General features: G+C 41.6%; 1 protein-coding gene across 1 annotated transcript; it reads right to left on the bottom strand.

Annotated features, from left to right (window-relative positions):
- Positions 1-3,349: 3,349 nt before the first annotated feature.
- Positions 3,350-7,901, bottom strand: LOC145824402 (uncharacterized). The gene is made up of 3 exons (XM_082924050.1): positions 6,654-7,901; positions 6,144-6,590; positions 3,350-3,700 (listed from the first exon to the last, which is right to left on the bottom strand). The coding sequence occupies exons 1-3, from the start codon at positions 7,899-7,901 to the stop codon at positions 3,350-3,352; spliced, it is 2,046 nt and encodes a 681-aa protein (XP_082780176.1).
- Between the last annotated feature and the right edge of the window lie 11,534 nt (positions 7,902-19,435).

Here is a 19,435-nt window from a genome sequence, read left to right as displayed (position 1 = left end):
TACAACCATTTTAAGATCATTAGAAAATATTCTAAAAATACCAGAGAGTCAAGCATGCAAAACTGAGTGAACCCTTGTTCTAGCCTGGGCCGCACGTGCGGCCAGACCCTCTGCTCGAGCGGTCATGCACCGCACGTGCGGTCCTCCCCCTCCGCTCGAGCGGCCATAGACAGTATGCATTCCCAATTTTTTCTTCTTTGGCCGCACGTGCGGCCATGACCTCCGTACGTGCGGTGGTGACCCCTGTTTTGGGGCAGCTCGGTTTCAACCCAAATTTCAACATCACCAAGGCAATTTACATGCAACCCAAGATGAAATTCATGCAATTTATTAACCTAACATCACCATAACATGAATTATCATTTGAATATCACAAGGTAAACATGATTAAAAGCTTGATCAAGTCACTATTCTTTCAAGTTTCATCCTTTAATTTAAATTCCTTATGTTCATAAAACATAACACATTGTATACATATATATTCCAAGGAGTTGGCATAAAAACCAAAGATTAAAGTAGAATTTCATCCAACACTTAGAGTAGGTTTCAAAACAACCAAAAGAGGAGTATACCCTCTTTAACCAAACATGAATCATGCATAATTAGATCTTACAACCCATGAACACAACTTGATTACACCTACTTGAAGCCTTATTTCTTTTAGCTTCATAAGCATATCCAACCCACACACACACACCATTTGAGTAAATAAGTGAATTCAAGCTTGAAGATAAAATTCTCCATTAGATAACCCAACTAATTTAACACAAGAGACCACCATACACTTACTCCTTAAAGACAATAGCATGGAGAAGTTCTTACTTAACTTCAATAGAGGCAAATCAAAAGATCAAACCTACCTTAAGCTTTAGGATCTCTACAACCCATTTCACTTCCTCACTTGCTCCCTTGGAGACCCTTTTCTCTTCCTTTCAAACCCTTATTTCTCTCCAAGTGGTATTTCATGTTTTTTATCAAGGTCCAAGAGGACTTAGGTGTATATATTCATAAATAAAGGCATATAGGACAAAATTCAATTGTTTAATCATTCCGAAATTGAAATTTCATAAACATGCTTAATATTACTTAAAAATTATGTTGATCACAGATATATAATCAATTTCAGATAATTAAGCTGTTAAGGCCTCCAATTTCTGATTCAAATGTGTGAATAGTGACAGATAATGTTCTTGTGAAACAGATAGACACCCTAAAACATAGAGTTCGTTTACTTAATCTTAATTTCTCGTTAGATTTTACAGCAAGCATTAAAAGCACAAAATAAGGACGGAAAATATATCAGAAGACATGTGAGAGGGTCGGGTTATTACACTCTCCCCCCCTTAAATAAGTTTGGTCCTCCAAACTTGTTGTACCTTAGGGCAGAAACAAATGTGGGTACTGATATTGCATCTCCTCCTCTCTTTCCCACGTTGCGTCGGTTCCGTAATGTTCTTGCTATTCCACTTGTACCATTGGAATTTCTCGGTTTCGTAAGTGTTTCACTTGTCGGTCCAAAATGCGGATTGGTTTTTCCTCATAAATTAGCTTGTCATCCAACTCAATTTGGTGGTAATCAATGACGTGTGATGGATCTGGAAGATATCCGCGAAGCATGGAGACATGAAACACGTTATGCATTTGACTCATATGTGGCGGAAGGGCAACTCGGTAAGCTACCGGACCCACTCTTTCTAGAATCTGAAAGGGACCAACATACCGGGGTGTCAATTTACCCCTCTTTCCAAATCTTGAGTGTCCTTTCATCGGAGTAACTTTCACGAACACATGACTATCCACTTCAAATTCCAAATCCCTCCGTCGGTTATCCGCATAACTCTTCTGCCTACTTTGAGCAGTCTTCAGTCTTTCCCGAATGATTTTAACCTTTTCAGTTGTCAACTGAACAATTTCAGGCCCTAGCAAGGATTTATCCCCAACTTCGGCCCAACACACGGGAGAGCTATTATTGAATGGTAGCTATTATTGTACGCAAATTCTACCAACGGTAGATGGGTTTCCCAACTTTCTTGAAAGTCTAGCACACACATTCGGAGCATATCCTCAAGAGTCTGTATCGTTCTCTCGGATTGACCGTCAGTCTGAGGGTGGAAAGTTGTGCTGAACTTTAATTTTGTACCCATTGCTTCTTGTAAACTCTGCCAGAATCTGGAAACAAACTTAGGATCCCTATCTGACACAATTGAGACCGGAACACCATGAAGCCTCACAATTTCATTTACGTAAATCACCGCCAATTTGTCTGCATTATACTGAGTCTTTACTGGTAGGAAGTGAGCGGACTTAGTTAATTGGTCCACAATGACCCATATTGAATTCATACCCCGAGGAGTCCATGGCAACCCTACAACAAAATCCATGATCAAATGTTCCCATTTCCATTCCGGGATGGGAAGAGGTTGCAACAAACCGGCAGGTCTTTGATGCTCTGCTTTTACTTGCTGGCATTGCAAACACTTAGAGACAAACTCCGCGATCTCCTTTTTCATACTTGGCAACCAAAAATTTTGCTTCAAATCTCGATACATTTTGGTACTTCCTGGATGCATTGAGAACCTTGAGGTATGTGCGTCTTCCATCAGTTTTTGCTTAAGGTTTAACACATTGGGGACACATATTCGGTTTTGAAATTTGAGCACTAAATCTACCAAACTGAATCCCGACTTTGGTTTTGTTCCTAACTCATCACATATCTTCCTTATAGCTTCATCTTCTATCTGATGCAACTTAATTTCCTCAAGTACGGTTGGTTAGGCCATCATCGCTGACATTAAAGCTTCCTGTCCATGTAGCACAAAGTTTAACTCCATCTTACCCAATTCAATTGCTAATTTCTTTTGCCCTGTAACCAATCTTGCCAAAGTCCCCATACTTTTCCGACTGAGCGCATCTGCAACTGTGTTGGCTTTACCAGGGTGGTAATGGATCTACAAATCATAATCTTTAAGAAGTTCCAACCACCTTCTCTGCCGCATATTCAACTCTTTTTGAGTAAAAAGGTACTTGAGACTCTTGTGGTCAGTATATATTTCGCAGGTAGTGCCATACAAATAGTGTCTCCATATCTTTAAAGCAAAGACTACTGCAGCTAGCTCCAGATCATGCGTGGGGTAATTCTTCTCATGGGGTTTCAGCTGTCGAGAAGCATAAGCGATGACTCTTCCATTTTGCATAAGTACACAACCAAGCCCTTTATGCGAAGTATCACTGTAGATTACAAATCCTTCTGACCGGATGGCAAAGCCAAAACTGGTGCTGTTGTCAACCTTGTCTTCAATTCCTGTAAGGCAGATTCTCGCTCCTCTGACCATTCGAATGTAACTCCCTTTCAAGTCAGTTGTGTAAGTGGCACAGCAATTTTAGAAAAATCTTGAACAAATCTCCTGTAATAGCCAGCTAACCCCATAAAACTACGCACCTCAGTCACGTTAGTAGGAGTTGGCCATTTCACAATTGCCTCAATCTTGTGCGGGTCGACGGAAACTCCTTCCTCTGTAATAACGAGCCCCAAAAATGCCACTTCTCGTAGCCAAAATTCACATTTCTTCAGCTTTGCATACAGTTTCTTCTCCCGGAGGGTTTGTAGGAACAAGCGAAGATGGTTCTCATGAACTTCTACATTCTTTGAATAAATGAGAATATCGTCGATAAAGACCACCACAAATTCATCCAAATAGGGCTTGAAAACACGGTTCATCAAATCCATAAAAGCTGCTGGTGCGTTTGTGACTCCGAAGGGCATAACCAAAAATTCAAAATGACCGTACCGGGTTCGAAAAGTTGTCTTCTCAATATCATCAGCCTTGACCTTTAATTGATGGTATCCAGACCGTAGATCAATCTTAGAAAAGACTTGTGCCCCCTGAAGCTGATCAAATAGGTCATCGATTCTTGACAATGGATACTTATTCTTAATTGTAACTTTATTAAGTTCCCTGTAATCGATACAAAGCCGGAGTGTTCCATCCTTGTAACGCCCTCAAAATAACAACATTAAACCCATCAATAAAGATATGCATTGATATGTAAAAGTTCCACATTCTTCCATTTATCAGAGTTTCATTACAAAAAGTATTACATGTTAACAACAAAAGCAAATGCCCTATGGGCTTACAGCTTTCCAAGTTAACACTTGGTTACAACAAAAGAGTACTAACTCATTTACACATTAAGCCCTTGGCTTGAATTTACATGTAGTACATCAAAAATAAAACGACAAAAGTATGTCCGCCTCTAGCCTCCCAAGCTATGTCCTTGGAGGTGGCATGCTACCTGTACCTGAAAATGATATTCCCATATAGGGTGAGCCACAGCCCAGTAGAAATACACTAAACCAACCATGAACAATGACTAAAAGATTAGCAATTGATAGATGGCCAACACTGATACATTCACATAAATCACATATTTATGTCATACGACTTATGAGTCCAAGTTACTTTTCATTTTCCCTTTTTCAACAGATAAGCATGTTAGCTCTATCATTATTGCAACAGATATGTATAAAAACTATATCCCACATTCACAGATAAGCATATAAGCTGTATCCACATTTCACAAAGATAAGCATATGAGCTCTATCTTCACTTCTCTAGACAAGCATATGAGCTGTATCTACGGAGTTCATCCCCTATCTTCTCCCAACACTATCCGGTTTAGAGGTACATCCCCTATCTTCCCCTAAACCGCGGAGTACATCCCCCATCTCCTCCTCTACACATAACGTATACAAACACATTGGTTCTATATACAATCACTCAATACATACAGTTAATGTATTCTATCAACCGTCAAATTCCATGACACATTCCATTGATTAGTTTCCGTTTGCCTAATCATCATGCATTGTCTACAACAATCACGACTATCCTCCACCGATAGCTCAAATCAGTTATTTCTAAACAGAAAATAAATGCACAAATGGATATTCAATCAACATTTCATTCCGGTGAGTGATAAATAATTCAACTACACCCTTTAACCCTTTGCATTCCCAATCTCAACAATCTCATTTCATTTTCTCATTTCTCACAATTAATTATTCCAATTAATCAAACAATGTAATTAGGTCATTTTCCATAATTAACATTTCAACCCTTAGGTTCCATTTTTATCAATGATTCAGCATTTATTCCATTTCTCTATGCCGAACATGCATCTAGGTTTATTATAAATAAAACCCCAACTTTTGTAAAATTACACAAAAGCCCCGAACTTTCACAAAATTATCAAACCAACCCCAACATCTCAAAATACTAATATTTAAAGACAAAACCCATAGAGAGAAGTAGGATATCCCTACCTCAAAGTTTGAGCCAAAAAGGAGATGAAGACTCGAAGATCAACGTGCTCCAAATCCAAACTTTTTCAGATTAAGAAGAAGCTCTCAACGCCCTCTATCTTTTTAACAAAGGCCCTAGGCTAGATTCACACTCTAGGGAGATCAAATCTTAGAGAGAGTGTAGGTTTAGAGAGAGAGAGTCTCGGATCTAGGGTTTGAAAGAAAAAGAAAGTGAAAAAACTGATGTTCAAAAACGCTACTGTCCGTTGATATAAAACACGCTCGCTCGAGCGAAGCCTTTGTCGCTCGAGCGACCAGACACAGAAAACTCTCGCTCGAGCCAAGAAGTTCTCGCTCGAGCCAAAAACTCAGAAGTGCGCTCGAGCGAAAGAATGCTCGCTCGAGCTAACAACTCAAACCCTCAGGTCTGCAACCAGAAGCACGCTCGAGCGACAGACTTCTCGCTCGAGCGAAGAACAAACCAGACTGCTCGAGCGAAGAAAGCTCGCTCGAGCCAAGAAATGCAGTTCTCAGGTCCAGAACCAGATGCAATCGCTCGCTCGAGCGAAGCCACTCTGGCTCGATCCACCAGACACGAACTCAACTCTCGCTCGAGCGACCAACTCCTCGCTCGAGTGAAGGTCCAAAAATCTGGGCAGCAGCACTAGGCTCCCAAACACAACCAACCTATAACAAACCTGCCCAACACATCCTATAACTCAAATACGAAGTAAAAAGGATGCAAACAAGATAATAAACAACTACCAACATCCACGGACACATGTCCGGATCACTGTACAACAAGGGTAAACCCGGGATCGCTATAATCCTTCTTCTTTACAAACAGAACTGGTGCACCCCACGGAGACACACTCGGACGGATAAATCCCTTGTCCAGTAACTCTTGCAACTGCATTTTCAATTCCTTCATCTCAACTAGTGACATTCTATACGGAGTTTTCAAAATGGGTTGAGTTCCCGGTGCCACTTCAATTGTAAATTCAATTTCCTTGTCTATCAATTGCCCTGGTAACTCTTCTGGAAAAACGTCTGGAAATTCATGAACAACTGGAATTACGTCAGTACCCTCATTCATTATTTGCTCTTCCAAAACGCTACACAAATACCCTCGACACCCTTTCTGAATTAACCTATAAGCCCTTACTGCAGAAATCAAATACGATGGGGAAGTCACCTCCTGTCCTTGAAATGTAGATTCTGCTTGACCCGGAGGGTGGAAATTAACTTGCTTCGTCAAAAAATTTATAGTTGCACCATGTTCACTCGGCTAGTCCATTCCCAGTACAATATCAAAATACATCATGTCGAGAGCTAACAGATTGGCATATACCCGAATATCCCCAAGGTGGAGTTCACAAGCAACATATACAGAAGTACAGATCATAGAATCCCCCAAGGGTGAGGACACACACAATAGATAAGATAATATCTCTTCTGGTTTATCTAGATTAGGAGCAAATAGTTTCGACACAAAAGAATGGGTAGAACCAGAATCAAATAAAACAGAAGCAGAATGACCGTGAACCATAAATGTACCTGACACCACTGTTGCTGCATTTTGCACATCTCCCGAAACCAATGCAAATACCCTGCCTTGCCTCGCAGTGTCTTTATTGTTGTTAGGTTTGACCGGTGTCTTGGTGTTAGTAGTTGGTGTAGATCCCGCTGAACTAGTAGCCGCTCTATTGCCATTTCGTTGATTCCTCTGAGGGCAATCCCTTATCAAATGACCCGTTTTGCCACACTGATAACAGGCTCCAGACTTCCAATGGCACGTCCCACGATGCCTCCTTCTACATTCCGAACAAACAGGAATCGTACCCTGACTAGGGGCAGAAGTATTTGAAGTCCCTGAGTTTTGTTTCTTGTTTGGTGGAATAGTCGCTCTCTTTGACCATTGATTATTTTGCCTCTTTCCTTTCCACTCGGAAATCCAGTTCTGAGCAGCAAGGTTTCCCTCAGCGATAACAGCCCTCTCCAACACATCTACATAAGTAGGCAACTTTAACCTATTAACTCGGTCCAGGATAGCACCCCGTAAGCCCCCTTCAAATTTTCGTGCCTTCTTATAGTCCGTGTCCACCATGTGCGGTACAAACCAGGCTAGCTCTGCAAATTGGGCCTCATATTCAGCAACAGTCTTGTTCCCTTGTCTGAGAGTTTCAAATGCAGTCACCTTTTTATCCCGCATGCTTTGAGGGAAGTATTTATCATAAAACAGCTCCAGAAATCTGTCCCATGTTAACCCTGGATGGATTGCTCTCGTAAGCATCCACCACCTCCGTGCCTCGTCCTCAAGAGTGAAGGCAGCTAGTTGCACCTTTTGAGCTTCGGTGTAGGGAAAGACTTCGAATAACTTCTCTATGCCCAATACCCAGGCCTTAGCTTTCATCGGTTTTATCCCTCCTTTGAAAGATGGTGGTTTTATCTTTTTAAACTCCTTAGTGAGAGTGATAGTTCGGTCTTCAGCATGGAACTCTAGTACTACCGGTGGAGGTACCAGCAGCGGTGGCGGTTGTTCTTGTGGTTGTTGCTGCTGTTGTGGCTGTTGCTGCTGTTGCCGTAAGGTTGCCGCCATTTCCATAATCATTCTCTCCATCCTGTCCAACCGTGCGGCAGTAGCATCTTCCTACTCCTCTGTCCTTGTTCTCACCATGATCTACATAACAATCAATTATATACAATAGACATAGTTCAAAATTATTAACATTATCAGAGTACACTTAATGTTGCCATCAAACTTATCTTATACTTTTAGGATGTCATGCTTGATGCCTAAATCTTTCCTAGACACCCTACAGCTCAATGGATCCATGTGTGAGATAGCAACTCGTGCTCTGATACCACTTGTCACACCCCTAACCTGCCCCTAAAAGTTTGGGCATGACCTATTCAGAAACGAACATGTAACCTGGTATACATAATCTACTGGGCCTTATCGGAAGCTTAAAAATACTAACATGACATAGATACAAATATACTCCATTGAGCTATTTCTAATATGCCAGGATCTCAACATCACATACATCATCAAAGTCAGATAAAGTTTAAAACTATATCCCTGGATGACAGTTACATACACATACTTTTACAGTCCCAGCCCCATGATAGGGCGTATGCAAAAAACCATAAAATTTATGTACATCAACCTTAGATGGACACTTAAATAGCAAGCCAACATCTTAACAACTTCACAAAATGGATGGCCTTGTATAGTGCCTGGACACGTAAAGGTTGACAAAAGGAAGCGGCGTCAAGGCTAGGACTGACCTCCTGATTGATGACCTACAGAACAGACATAATAGAGAGTGAGCCAGGCTCAGTGAATAGTAATACATAAAAAAAAACGATGTTTAACTCGAAGCATAAAACACATCAATACATATAAAAATGCAGAGTTCACATGGTTAGTCTGATTCTGTGCTAAGTACATAACGGCCTTAGGCCCAATCTTGCAACATAAACATATGGCTATAAGCCCTTGAAACGTGATGGCACGAGGCCCTTGAAACATATAGCACGAGGCCCTTGTAACATATGGCACGAGGCCCTTGAAACATACTTGAAACTTATGGCACGTGGCCCTTGATACATATGGCATTAAAGCCCTTACATCATGAGAATAGGCAAGGTGATCATACATTTACATTTCTTTAATCATTCGCATGGTGCATAATCAACATGTACAATAGAATGCTAACGGCATTCGTTAGCTATAAGTAAAACGTACTACTACTCACAGTGTTGAGATGACGTGTTACTTCCTCCCGGAGTGTGTCCTGCACACATTCAAAACTTGCACATTAGTTCCCTTTTCCTTCTTAAGTCATTTCTTGAGTCATTACACTTTGCATGAATTTATAACCATTTTAAGATCATCAGAAAAATATTCTAAAAATACCAGAGAGTCAAGCATGCAAAACTGAGTGAACCCTTTTTCTAGCCTGGGCCGCACGTGCGGCCGGACCCTCCGCTCGAGCGGTCATGCACCGCACGTGCGGTCCTCTCCCTCCGCTCGAGCGGCCGTAGACAGTATGCATTCCCAATTTTTTCTTCTTTAGCCGCACATGCGGCAATGACCTCCGCACGTGCGGTGGTGACCCCTGTTTTGGGGCAGCTCGATTTCAACCCAAATTTCAACATCACCAAGGCAATTTACATGCAACCCAAGATGAAATTCATGCAATATATTAACGTAACATCACCATAACATGAATTATCATTTGAATATCACAAGGTAAACATGATTAAAAGCTTGATCAAGTCACTATTCTTTCAAGTTTCATCCTTTAATTTAAATTCATTATGTTCATAAAACATAACACATTGTATACATATATATTCCAAGGAGTTGGCATAAAAACCAAAGATTAAAGTAGAATTTCATCCAACACTTAGAGTAGGTTTCAAAACAACCAAAAGAGGAGTATACCCTCTTTAACCAAACATGAATCATGCATAATTAGATCTTACAACCCATGAATACAACTTGATTACACCTACTTGAAGCCTTATTTCTTTTAGCTTCATAAACATATCCAACCCACACACACACACCATTTGAGTAAATAAGTGAATTCAAGCTTGAAGATAAAATTCTCCATTAGATAACCCAACTAATTTAACACAAGAGACCACCATACACTTACTCCTTAAAGACAATAGCATGGAGAAGTTCTTTCTTAACTTCAATAGAGGCAAATCAAAAGATCAAACCTACCTTAAGCTTTAGGATCTCTACAACCCCTTTCCCTTCCTCACTTGCTCCCTTGGAGACCCTTTTCTCTTCCTTTCAAACCCTTATTTCTCTCCAAGTGGTATTTCATGTTTTTTATCAAGGTCCAAGAGGACTTAGGTGTATATATTCATAAATAAAGGCATATAGGACAAAATTCAATCGTTTAATCATTCCGAAATTGAAATTTCGTAAACATGCTTAATATTACTTAAAAATTATGCTGATCACAGATATATAATCAATTTCAGATAATTAAGCTATTAAGGCCTCCAATTTCTGATTCAAATGTGTGAATAGTGACAGATAATGTTCTTGTGAAACAGATAGACACCCTAAAACATAGAGTTCGTTTACTTAATCTTAATTTCTCGTCAGATTTTACAGCAAGCATTAAAAGCACAAAATAAGGACGGAAAATATATCAGAAGACATGTAAGAGGGTCGGGTTATTACAAGAGTTATTCCTTATGCCTTAGTATATGGGCATGATGCATTGTTACCTGTAGAAATTAACATCAAGTCCTTGAGGGTGAGATGCCGTGATCAGTTAATTCCTGAGCAGTACCATCAGAGTATGTTCTTAGAATTAGAGAGTGTGGATGAAGCTAGAATTTTGGCATTAAATAACATTCTTTTCCAAAAGAAGAAAGCAACCAAAAACTATAATAAGAAAGTCAAGCACATTAGCTTTGATGGAGGTGATTTGGTATGGAAGACAATACTCCCAATAGGAATTAAAAGCCATAAGTTTGGCAAATGGTCACCTAATTGGAAAGGACCATATCAAGTTCATACAGTCTTGCCTTGAGGAGCATACCATTTGAGAAATTTGAATGGGTATGTACACCCTAAGAAAATTAATCGCAGGTATTTGAAGCCTTATTATCCAACTGTGTGGGAAACACAAGGAGTATAGTAAGTGCTAAACAAGAGATGCATGACAACACTCAAATAATAAATAAAGAATTCATTTCATAAGGAGTTAAATACATGCAGCCATAGATTGGCCCAAAAGTCAGTACAATGTTTCAATTGTTCATTTACAATTGATTCTCTACTCTTAAGAGATGGGAACAACTGGATGGCTATAGTCATCTCTTGCCTTCGATCAGCCAGTCCTTGGTTGGTGATTTGCAGCTTGGTGGTAGTTCGATCCAAAGTTAGGTTAACTGCTGATAGCTCTTCTTCTAGTTGAGCTTTCTTCTCCAAAAGTTGGCCTCGAAATTGGGAGACAGAGGAATGTTATTCTTTCAATTCAGACACCTCAATATGTATCTGGGAAACAAATTTCTGGTCTCTCAACAACTTCTCCTCTGCACCTTTAGCAACATGACAGATGTTGATATAAAAGTCAATGATAGCTGCTGCCTGAGATAAATGATTTGAAATAGCCATGCTAGATTGCTCAATAACCTTGCAGCACTGTGTAGACGTCCTCAAACGTCTCGGGAGGGAATCCCGTTCTGTTCATATGGGCTCACTACAGTTCAGGACTCAAAAGTCACGGTCCTGTATCTAATCTCGCAGAGTGCAATGCAAGACCGATGAATCATCAAAGAGTCCAAATCCGGCAAATCGTTTTTAAAAATAGATTTTTTTGAAAGAAGTGCCAAACATGGACTGCTTTGCCAGATACAGAGTCGCCACCTAAATATTTTATTTTGGGGAATTTAGGAAACCCTGACTCGTTTGCCTAAGGCCACGTGTCCGTCATCACCAAAGTTGCCTTGGCTTGGGAACTTGGGTACGATTGGGGAAGGTCACTTCGTGAGCACCCCCGCTCGCCCAATCAAAGATCGGCCTCTACTAACCATGATATCGAGTTTTGAAAACATTATGTGCTCTTATTCCGGTTATTAGCCTAGATTTACTACGTGATGCGCACAGCATACAAGTATAGACCGGATCGCCTGAATTGGAACAGAACATTTTATGTTTGTTTTTAAAAGATGGTTTGATGGTGCTACTCGCAAGTAGGCTAAGACGTGGATTTGCCACCCTCAAGTGGGCTTAAGAAAACATGATTTTGTCACTCTCAAGTGGGCTTAAAACTCTCAATTGGTGAATTGTTCCAATTCAAATAACCCAACCTTCACCCACAGGCATTCAGGCAGTTATATCACATAAGCAGTTAGCCTCATGACAAGCATGCTATCATGGCAGTCACTCACACGCATGCAAGAATGCTAAAGCATAAACACTTACCGAGTACTCCGAGCCAAAGAAAGAAGCTAATTAGAAAAGATGTATGAGTCCTAACTATGCTGAAAATGCCTAATGCAACTGTAGACGTGCCCGCGTGGGGCCCCGCGCTACAGTTCGGACTCGATTTGTGTCACGGTTCTTAATCTTGAACCAAAGAGTCCAAATCTGGCAAATCATTTTGAGAAAACAGATTTTAGGAAAGAAGCGCCAAACATGGACTACTTTGCCAGATACAGAGTCGCCACCTAAATATTTTTATGGGAGAATTTAGGAAACCCTGACTCGGTGCCGAAGGCCACATGTCCGTCATCACCGGAGTTATCTCGGCTCGGGAGCTTGGGTACGATCGGGGAAGGTCAGCTATGAGCACCCCCTTTCGCCCGGTCCGAAGACCGGCCTCTACTAACTATGATATCCGATTTTGAAAACGTTATATGTTCTTAAACCAATTATTAGCCTAGCGTTACTATGTTATGCGCGCAGCAAACAAGTATAGACTAGATTGCCTAATTTGGAAATAAGCATTGCATATCCGTTTGCCTTAAAAAAAAAGTACTTTGGAATTCGCTACTCGCAAGTAGGCTAAAATACGGATTTCAACGAGTTTTTCCAACTCAAACAATCCAACCTTCACCCACAGGCATTCAAACAATTTATAACACATAAGCATCTAGCCACATGGTAAGCATGCTATCAGGTTAACATTCACACACATGCGAGATGCTAAAGCATAAATACTTACATCGTACTCCATGCCAAAACAGGAACATGTTAGCAATCAATGCATGATCCAAGTCCATGTTAAGTGCCTAATGCATCGCATACAAAATGTCACTAGAGTAGGCTCGGCTAGTCTATGAATGACATGTGAAGATGCGCAACTAACATGTATTCAATCCGGAATTTGAAATACAGATGTAGTTAGAATGATGCGCCGAGCCCGGTGCATGCAAAGCAAATGTATGAATGCACGCATGCATTGCATAAGGTATGCTAATCTTTAAATATGCCCTAGTCTACCACCGTAAGCAGGTAAATAAAAGGGAAGAAAGAAGTGGGGATTGAAAGACATACACCCCACTCACTCACGCTTATTACAGATTTGCCCTCGCGCGGAGGGACCAAATAAATAATACAAATTAATTAACTACGCAAGCTAATTAAATATTACAAATTTCTTAATCAGCTAACAAACTAATTAAGCTAGGAAAAGCAGTAAACCGCCTCGGGAGGAGGGCCAGATGCAGCGCATGCTCGGGTCTTGCTCGGAAGTGCACCGCCATGCATAGTCTGCCTCTGTTTTCCCTGCTCTGCCTCTCTGAAGACTGCCAAAGGCTCAAGGATGCTTCTCTGGATACTGGGAACCACCACCGGCTGAGTAGAACTACCACCGGCAGTGGTATGTGATTACCGGCACAAAATGAAGCCATCGGCAGAAGGATAATTGCCGGTCGGCAATGTATACTGCCGGTCGGCAATGAATGCCTGCAGAACCTGCAACTCACAACAGCAAAGGACAGAACTTGCATGGCAATACAATTCAAACAATGTATGCACCAATTATGCCCCCTATCATGTCTGTGACTCAAAGGGGCATGTGTCTCGATTCTCGGACCGCCAATCACGCATTTCCATGCATGATGGCCCAAAGAATCAAGTGTGCAATTTTCATGTCAGATGAAATGCAAACCAAATAAACAAACCAAGGCCCAATTCCTATCACCAAGTCAAGGAATAAGGCATGCATGCGAGATGCAATGCAACTTAGGCATACAAGCTAAGGATGCAACATGGCATGGCAAAACACTTATGCAAGCATACAAGCAAACATGAGGCAATGCAAATTGATGAAAAGGTGGACTTATACATGATTTAGGCAACTCTAAATAGGCCTAAAACAATGGCCAAAGTGACCAAAATAAGGGACCAAACACATACACACATGCACATGTTAAGGCCTAAATGCTTAAGCATCAAAAGACTACTTCTAAGCACACTTAGAAAGGAATGATCATGAACATATGACATGCAACATGAACTCTGAAAATCATGTTAAAACATGGTGTCAAACCAAGCAACAAGTCAAGCTAATCATGCAACAAATAACCCAAGTGCTTGAAGCAAGTCAAAGGGGCTTGAACCATGACCAAGCCAACCAAGCCTCACAAGGCTAAGAGGACTTAAAATAGGCTCAAGGCAGGCCTAGACCATGCAAAGGGGACCCCTAGATGGCATCTAAGCGGCTCAAAATCAAAGGCATGTACAATGGCCAAAACATGGAACATGCTACACAAGCTTTCAAAGCTTCAAAGAGGTATCCAAAGTAAGCATGCGAGCATGCTATAAGGTCTGAAATTATGCTATAAATGATGCCAAATCATTAGAATGAAGCAAGTAATGCATGCTATATACTCACACACTTGAGGCCAACAAGCCAAAATGCAAAGGGGGTATATGATGCATGCCATGGCCGACCCAAACAACCTAGGACAGACCTTAAACATGGCAAAATAAGCACAAAACCTTCACAAGACTAACTCTAAAACATGCTAGAACAAAGGCTAACAACCTAAGGCATATTAAGGCAATAACATGGCATTACATGGTAGGTATGCTAAGCATGCATGGTGTACCAAAACCAACACACAACAAGGTTATATCATGGCATAATAAGCATGGAAAACAACCAAGACATGATCAATACATGCTCTAACATGATGCTCTCTCAAGAGGCCAAAAGGGGTCCTTTTCAAGGACAACAAGGAGAGGGGATGGCCCTCCCCTTTTGGAGACTTCAAGGCACCATCTCCACCACTGAAATCCCTCAAGATTTCAGTGGTGAAGAGGCCCAAACACCAAAGTCTCAAAACTCACTCAAAATAGCACAAAATGGGGCCTTTCAAGGCCTAAGAGGGGTCAAACACCTCCAAACCACAAAAAACTCTAAACAAAAAATTAAGAGGGCTAAAAAACAGAACTTTTTTGTATTATACACCAAGCTCAAAAACGATTTTAAGACAGGTAGAAATACAATGCAAGATTGGAGAATAAAGAGGCAAAATTGTTACCCTTGAAGACCCCTTCAACAATGGTGCTCCAACAGCTCCTTCTAGGTTGAAAACAGCTCCAAAACTTCAAAATCAACCTCTTAGAACCTCAGTAGCTAAGTGAAGGTGAAACACTATGTGTTTGTGTGCAATAGTAAGACACAAATGCACTTTAACACACACAAGAGGGAGATATAGAGATAGAAAGTGTATGGTTTCTAACCCTAGAACTCAAAACCCTAAAAATGGCTGTCTAAAAAATATCTAAAGTCTCTCAAGTCTCTAACCCTAAAGCCAAGAGACAAGGCTCTCTCTTATAGAGCCTTTTGTCTTGTAAAGCTTACAAGACAAGCTTCCAAAGAGGGAGATCCCTCCATACACGTGTATGGAGGGGAGCCAAAAGCAAGACAGCTGTGATAAAATATCTACAAAAGTAGATGCACAGTAGTCGGCCGGCCAAAAATGTCATTTTGACAAAATTGAGTGCCGACCGGCAACAAATGGTGCCGACCAGCAATATACATTGCCGATGGTAGCAAAAACTAGCCGGTGACCTCTAGCCACTGCCGGTGGTGTGTGGGGATGCCTCACAAGGCATTCCCTGCCCCTCCAAGGCAAAACACAAGTGTTTGGTGCAGAACCAGACACAAAACGGTCAAGTTCGGAGATCCTGAGGCAAGGCGCGCGTAGCCGAGACCTCCGGGAACTCCAAACGAACACAAACAGGGGTAATCACCAAGTGTTCCAATGGTGACGTCCAAGTCTTGAGGACGATCAAAAATGGGGTGTCTACAGCAACACATGCAAAAATGCAACTTAAGATAGGCTCAGCTATTCTAAAATGGCATATGAAATGCTACAGATAACATGTATTCAACTCGAAATTGAAATACAATGTAGTTAGTATGATGCGCCGAGCCCAGTGCATGCAATATAGATGAATGATGCAAACATGCAAGCATAAGTATGCTAATTGAAACATGCCCTAATCTAACCATCATAAGATGGTAAATAAAAGGGAGAAAGACGTGGGGTTTGAAGACATACATCACACACACACACACACACTTATTACAATTGTGCCCTCGCTCGAAGGGTCCAAATGAATAGTACAAACCGTCTAGCTAATCTAAGCTAAATAACAAATTACAGCTAATTATTACACAACATTAATTAATCAACAAATTAACTAAGTAAGCAATAAACTAGCATGCAAACTAAATACAATGGACTGCCTCAGCTCTGTTTCGGATGGTGAAGGGTGTATGCATGCACGAGTCGCCTTGTCGGTAAATTCTATCGCAATGCCTTGCCTCGCCTTTGTTTGCAATTGACCTCAGAAAGTTACACAAAGCTCCAGAAGGCTGAAACTCCACCTTGGGAAGGCTACCGATCAGATATTGGCTTGGGAAACAGCTGCCGACCACCCTTCGTGGTGGAAACCAAAAAAGGTGGTCGGCCTGCCAGAAAACCTGCTCGGCCGACCACTTTCTGCCCCTAGATTCTGGTTTTTCTGCAACACAAAGCAAGAGAGAGACATGGCAAGGTATTTTCAATGAATGTGTGCACGACCACACTCCTTGTCCTTGCACAAGCTCAAGGAAGTGTGAACTCGATCCTCGTGCCACCAATCACGCATCTCGATGCATGATGACCGAGGAGTCGAATTACACGACTCGATGTGAAATGAATGCACGTATAAACACAACAAGGCCTATACTCCATCATGGTTAATCCGGAGTGTCGGCAACCGGGAATTGAGACACGTTTCGTCACTTAGGGTATGGAACGTCCCTTGTTTCCCGTGCTTGGGCTAACTCCTATCCCAAACACAATGCAAATGAGATGGCATACACAATGCGACTAACATGTAACCTAGCATACGCAATGCTATGGACTAAGATGGCATACACAATGCACGCAATGTAACATGGCAAACACAATGCTCTAACATGCAACCTAGCATATATAAAGGCTATGGACTAAAATGGCATACACAATGCACGATGGACTTACACCAACATGAGTGGACCTCAGCCACACTCACATCAGTGGCCATTAGATGAAATGAGACAACCAAAATGCGTGTACACATGCACAAATACCAAGGACCGAACCTAAGGCATCAAATGCCACTCTACCAAGGCATGGCAGGGGATGAAAGATGGCATGCAAACATGCAATTTTCAGCACTTAAATATGATGCGCAATGGTCCCAAATCACGGAAACATGGCACCCAATGCATGAAAAAGGCCCCGAAACTCAAAACTAGACAAATGCATTGAACCATAAGTATGCAGAGCAAGTATTATTTGGCCATGAGGCATGAAAACAGAGCCAAGACAGTCCAAAATAAGCACAACATCAGTTTTAAGCATGGCCCAAAAGTGCTAACATGAAGGGCTAAAACAACATGCAGCCTAGGCTAGTAAGCATGGTTTACATGGCATGTATATAAAGCATAAGAGAGGTCACCAAACCAGCCCAAAAAAGTAACATGGCATGTCAAATAAACCCCAAATAACCACTGAAATGCATCCAATGCATGCAAAAATGATGAGCTCCTTTGGAGGGCCATGTAGGGGGTTACTCAACACATACATGATGGACATACAAAGTGGAAAAACTACCTCTGGAAAGAGGTTATGACAGCCCTAAAACTCACTGAAAAGGGCCTGAAATAGGTCAATGAAGCATGCAATGAAAGGTCCCTTTAAAAGGCCTTGAGGAGGATTGCTCTACACATGCATAAAGGACACAAAATATGGCCAAAAGGGCTCCGGACAGAGCTAAGGCAGACCTTAAAACTCACCAAATAGGGCTTGAAATGTGACTTTGAAACATGCAAATGGGGGCCCCTTTGGAAGGCCAACAAAGCTAGTAAAGAGAACAAGGGGTGAGAGGGTCACCCCTCTCTGATTTTGGGGCTCAAAAACACATGTTAGCCACTAAAAATCCACTGGATTTCAGTGGCTAAAAGGCCAAACCAAGGCCATCAAAACTGCTCTAGTACATGGCTCAAAACATGAGGAAATGAAGCATGCAAGGGGGAAGGTGACCCCGAACAGAAAAATGACCTTGAACAAACTTGAAGAGGAGCTCAAAAAAAGACTTTTTTTAGTTTATGTCAAAGTCCAAAAATGCCTAAAAATAGGGCTAAACTATGGAGCAAAACAATGTCAAAATGGGGGAAATGGAGACTTACCCTTGAAGAGAAGAAGGCCAGCAGCTTCTGGACCAAAATAGTGAGTCTTCAACCTCTGAAAATCAGCTCCAAGGTGCTTGGATGGATGGTGGAGGTGTTGTGCTAGGAGGTGTGGTGCAGTGGGACCAAGAACAAGGGTTTTTCGAGCTTGGAATAGAGAGATATGGAGGAGTGTGTGTGCATGAGCCTCTGGAAATTCTGAACCCTAGCAATGGAAGAGGGCCCTTTCCTTTACAGAGGAGAAGGTCTAAAGCTTCTCCAAGAAGCTTTAAAGCTAGGTTGAACATCCTCCATACACGTGTATGGAGGATGCAGCAAATGCCTCCCAGCTGGCACAGCTGGAACACACTCACAGAGACAAAGCAGCTGAGAACTGGCCGACTAGTTCAAGTGGTCGGCCGACCACTTGCCCTAGTCAGCCGACCAGGGGTCAAAAGGTTCAAGCTCCAAAGCTGGTCATCCATGAAGCCCTTGAAGTTATCTTTCCAATGCCATAAACCTTGCATTAAAATTCCTTCTGTGCAAAAAGTTATGCCAGTTTTGGTGAAGCCGCGCAGATTCGATCCAACCAGATTGATGCCCTACTTCAACCAACCATATCTCCCCCACCCGGACTTGGCTTTAGGAAATTCTTGAGTGAAAAATGAAGCCCCTAAAGTAAGCTTTCCAACGGTGCCAACCTTGCATCAAAATTCCTCCTATGCAAAGAGTTATGCCCGTTTCGGTGAAGCCGTGTAGTTTCGGTCCTACCCAGATTCATGCCGAACTTCTCCCAAACTAGTTTTCTTCTCTCTTCTCCTTTTTTCTTCAACTCCAAACCCATAAACAAGGTGTTTTGAAAGATTTTTTAAAGATTTCATCTCTCTTTCATTCATTTCCACTCTGTCCTGACTCGGTTTATCGAAAAGCGCAACAT

The sequence above is a fragment of the Camellia sinensis genome, chromosome 4, assembly GCF_055761805.1.
Source record: "Camellia sinensis isolate YWXY chromosome 4, ASM5576180v1, whole genome shotgun sequence".
NCBI lineage: Eukaryota > Viridiplantae > Streptophyta > Magnoliopsida > Ericales > Theaceae > Camellia > Camellia sinensis.
Note: the sequence above shows the minus strand (reverse complement) of the source record. Positions and strands in the feature narration are given on the sequence as shown.

Coding starts and splice junctions, on each gene's coding strand:
- LOC145824402 (XM_082924050.1), bottom strand. CDS start 7,901: ATGGCGGCAACCTTACGGCAACAGCAGCAACAGCCACAACAGCAGCAA. Junction 6,591..6,653: donor TCCACCTTGGGGATATTCGG/GTATATGCCAAT, acceptor GGAATGGACTAG/CCGAGTGAACATGGTGCAAC. Junction 3,701..6,143: donor GGGGTGCACCAGTTCTGTTT/GTAAAGAAGAAG, acceptor CGTGTTTTCAAG/CCCTATTTGGATGAATTTGT.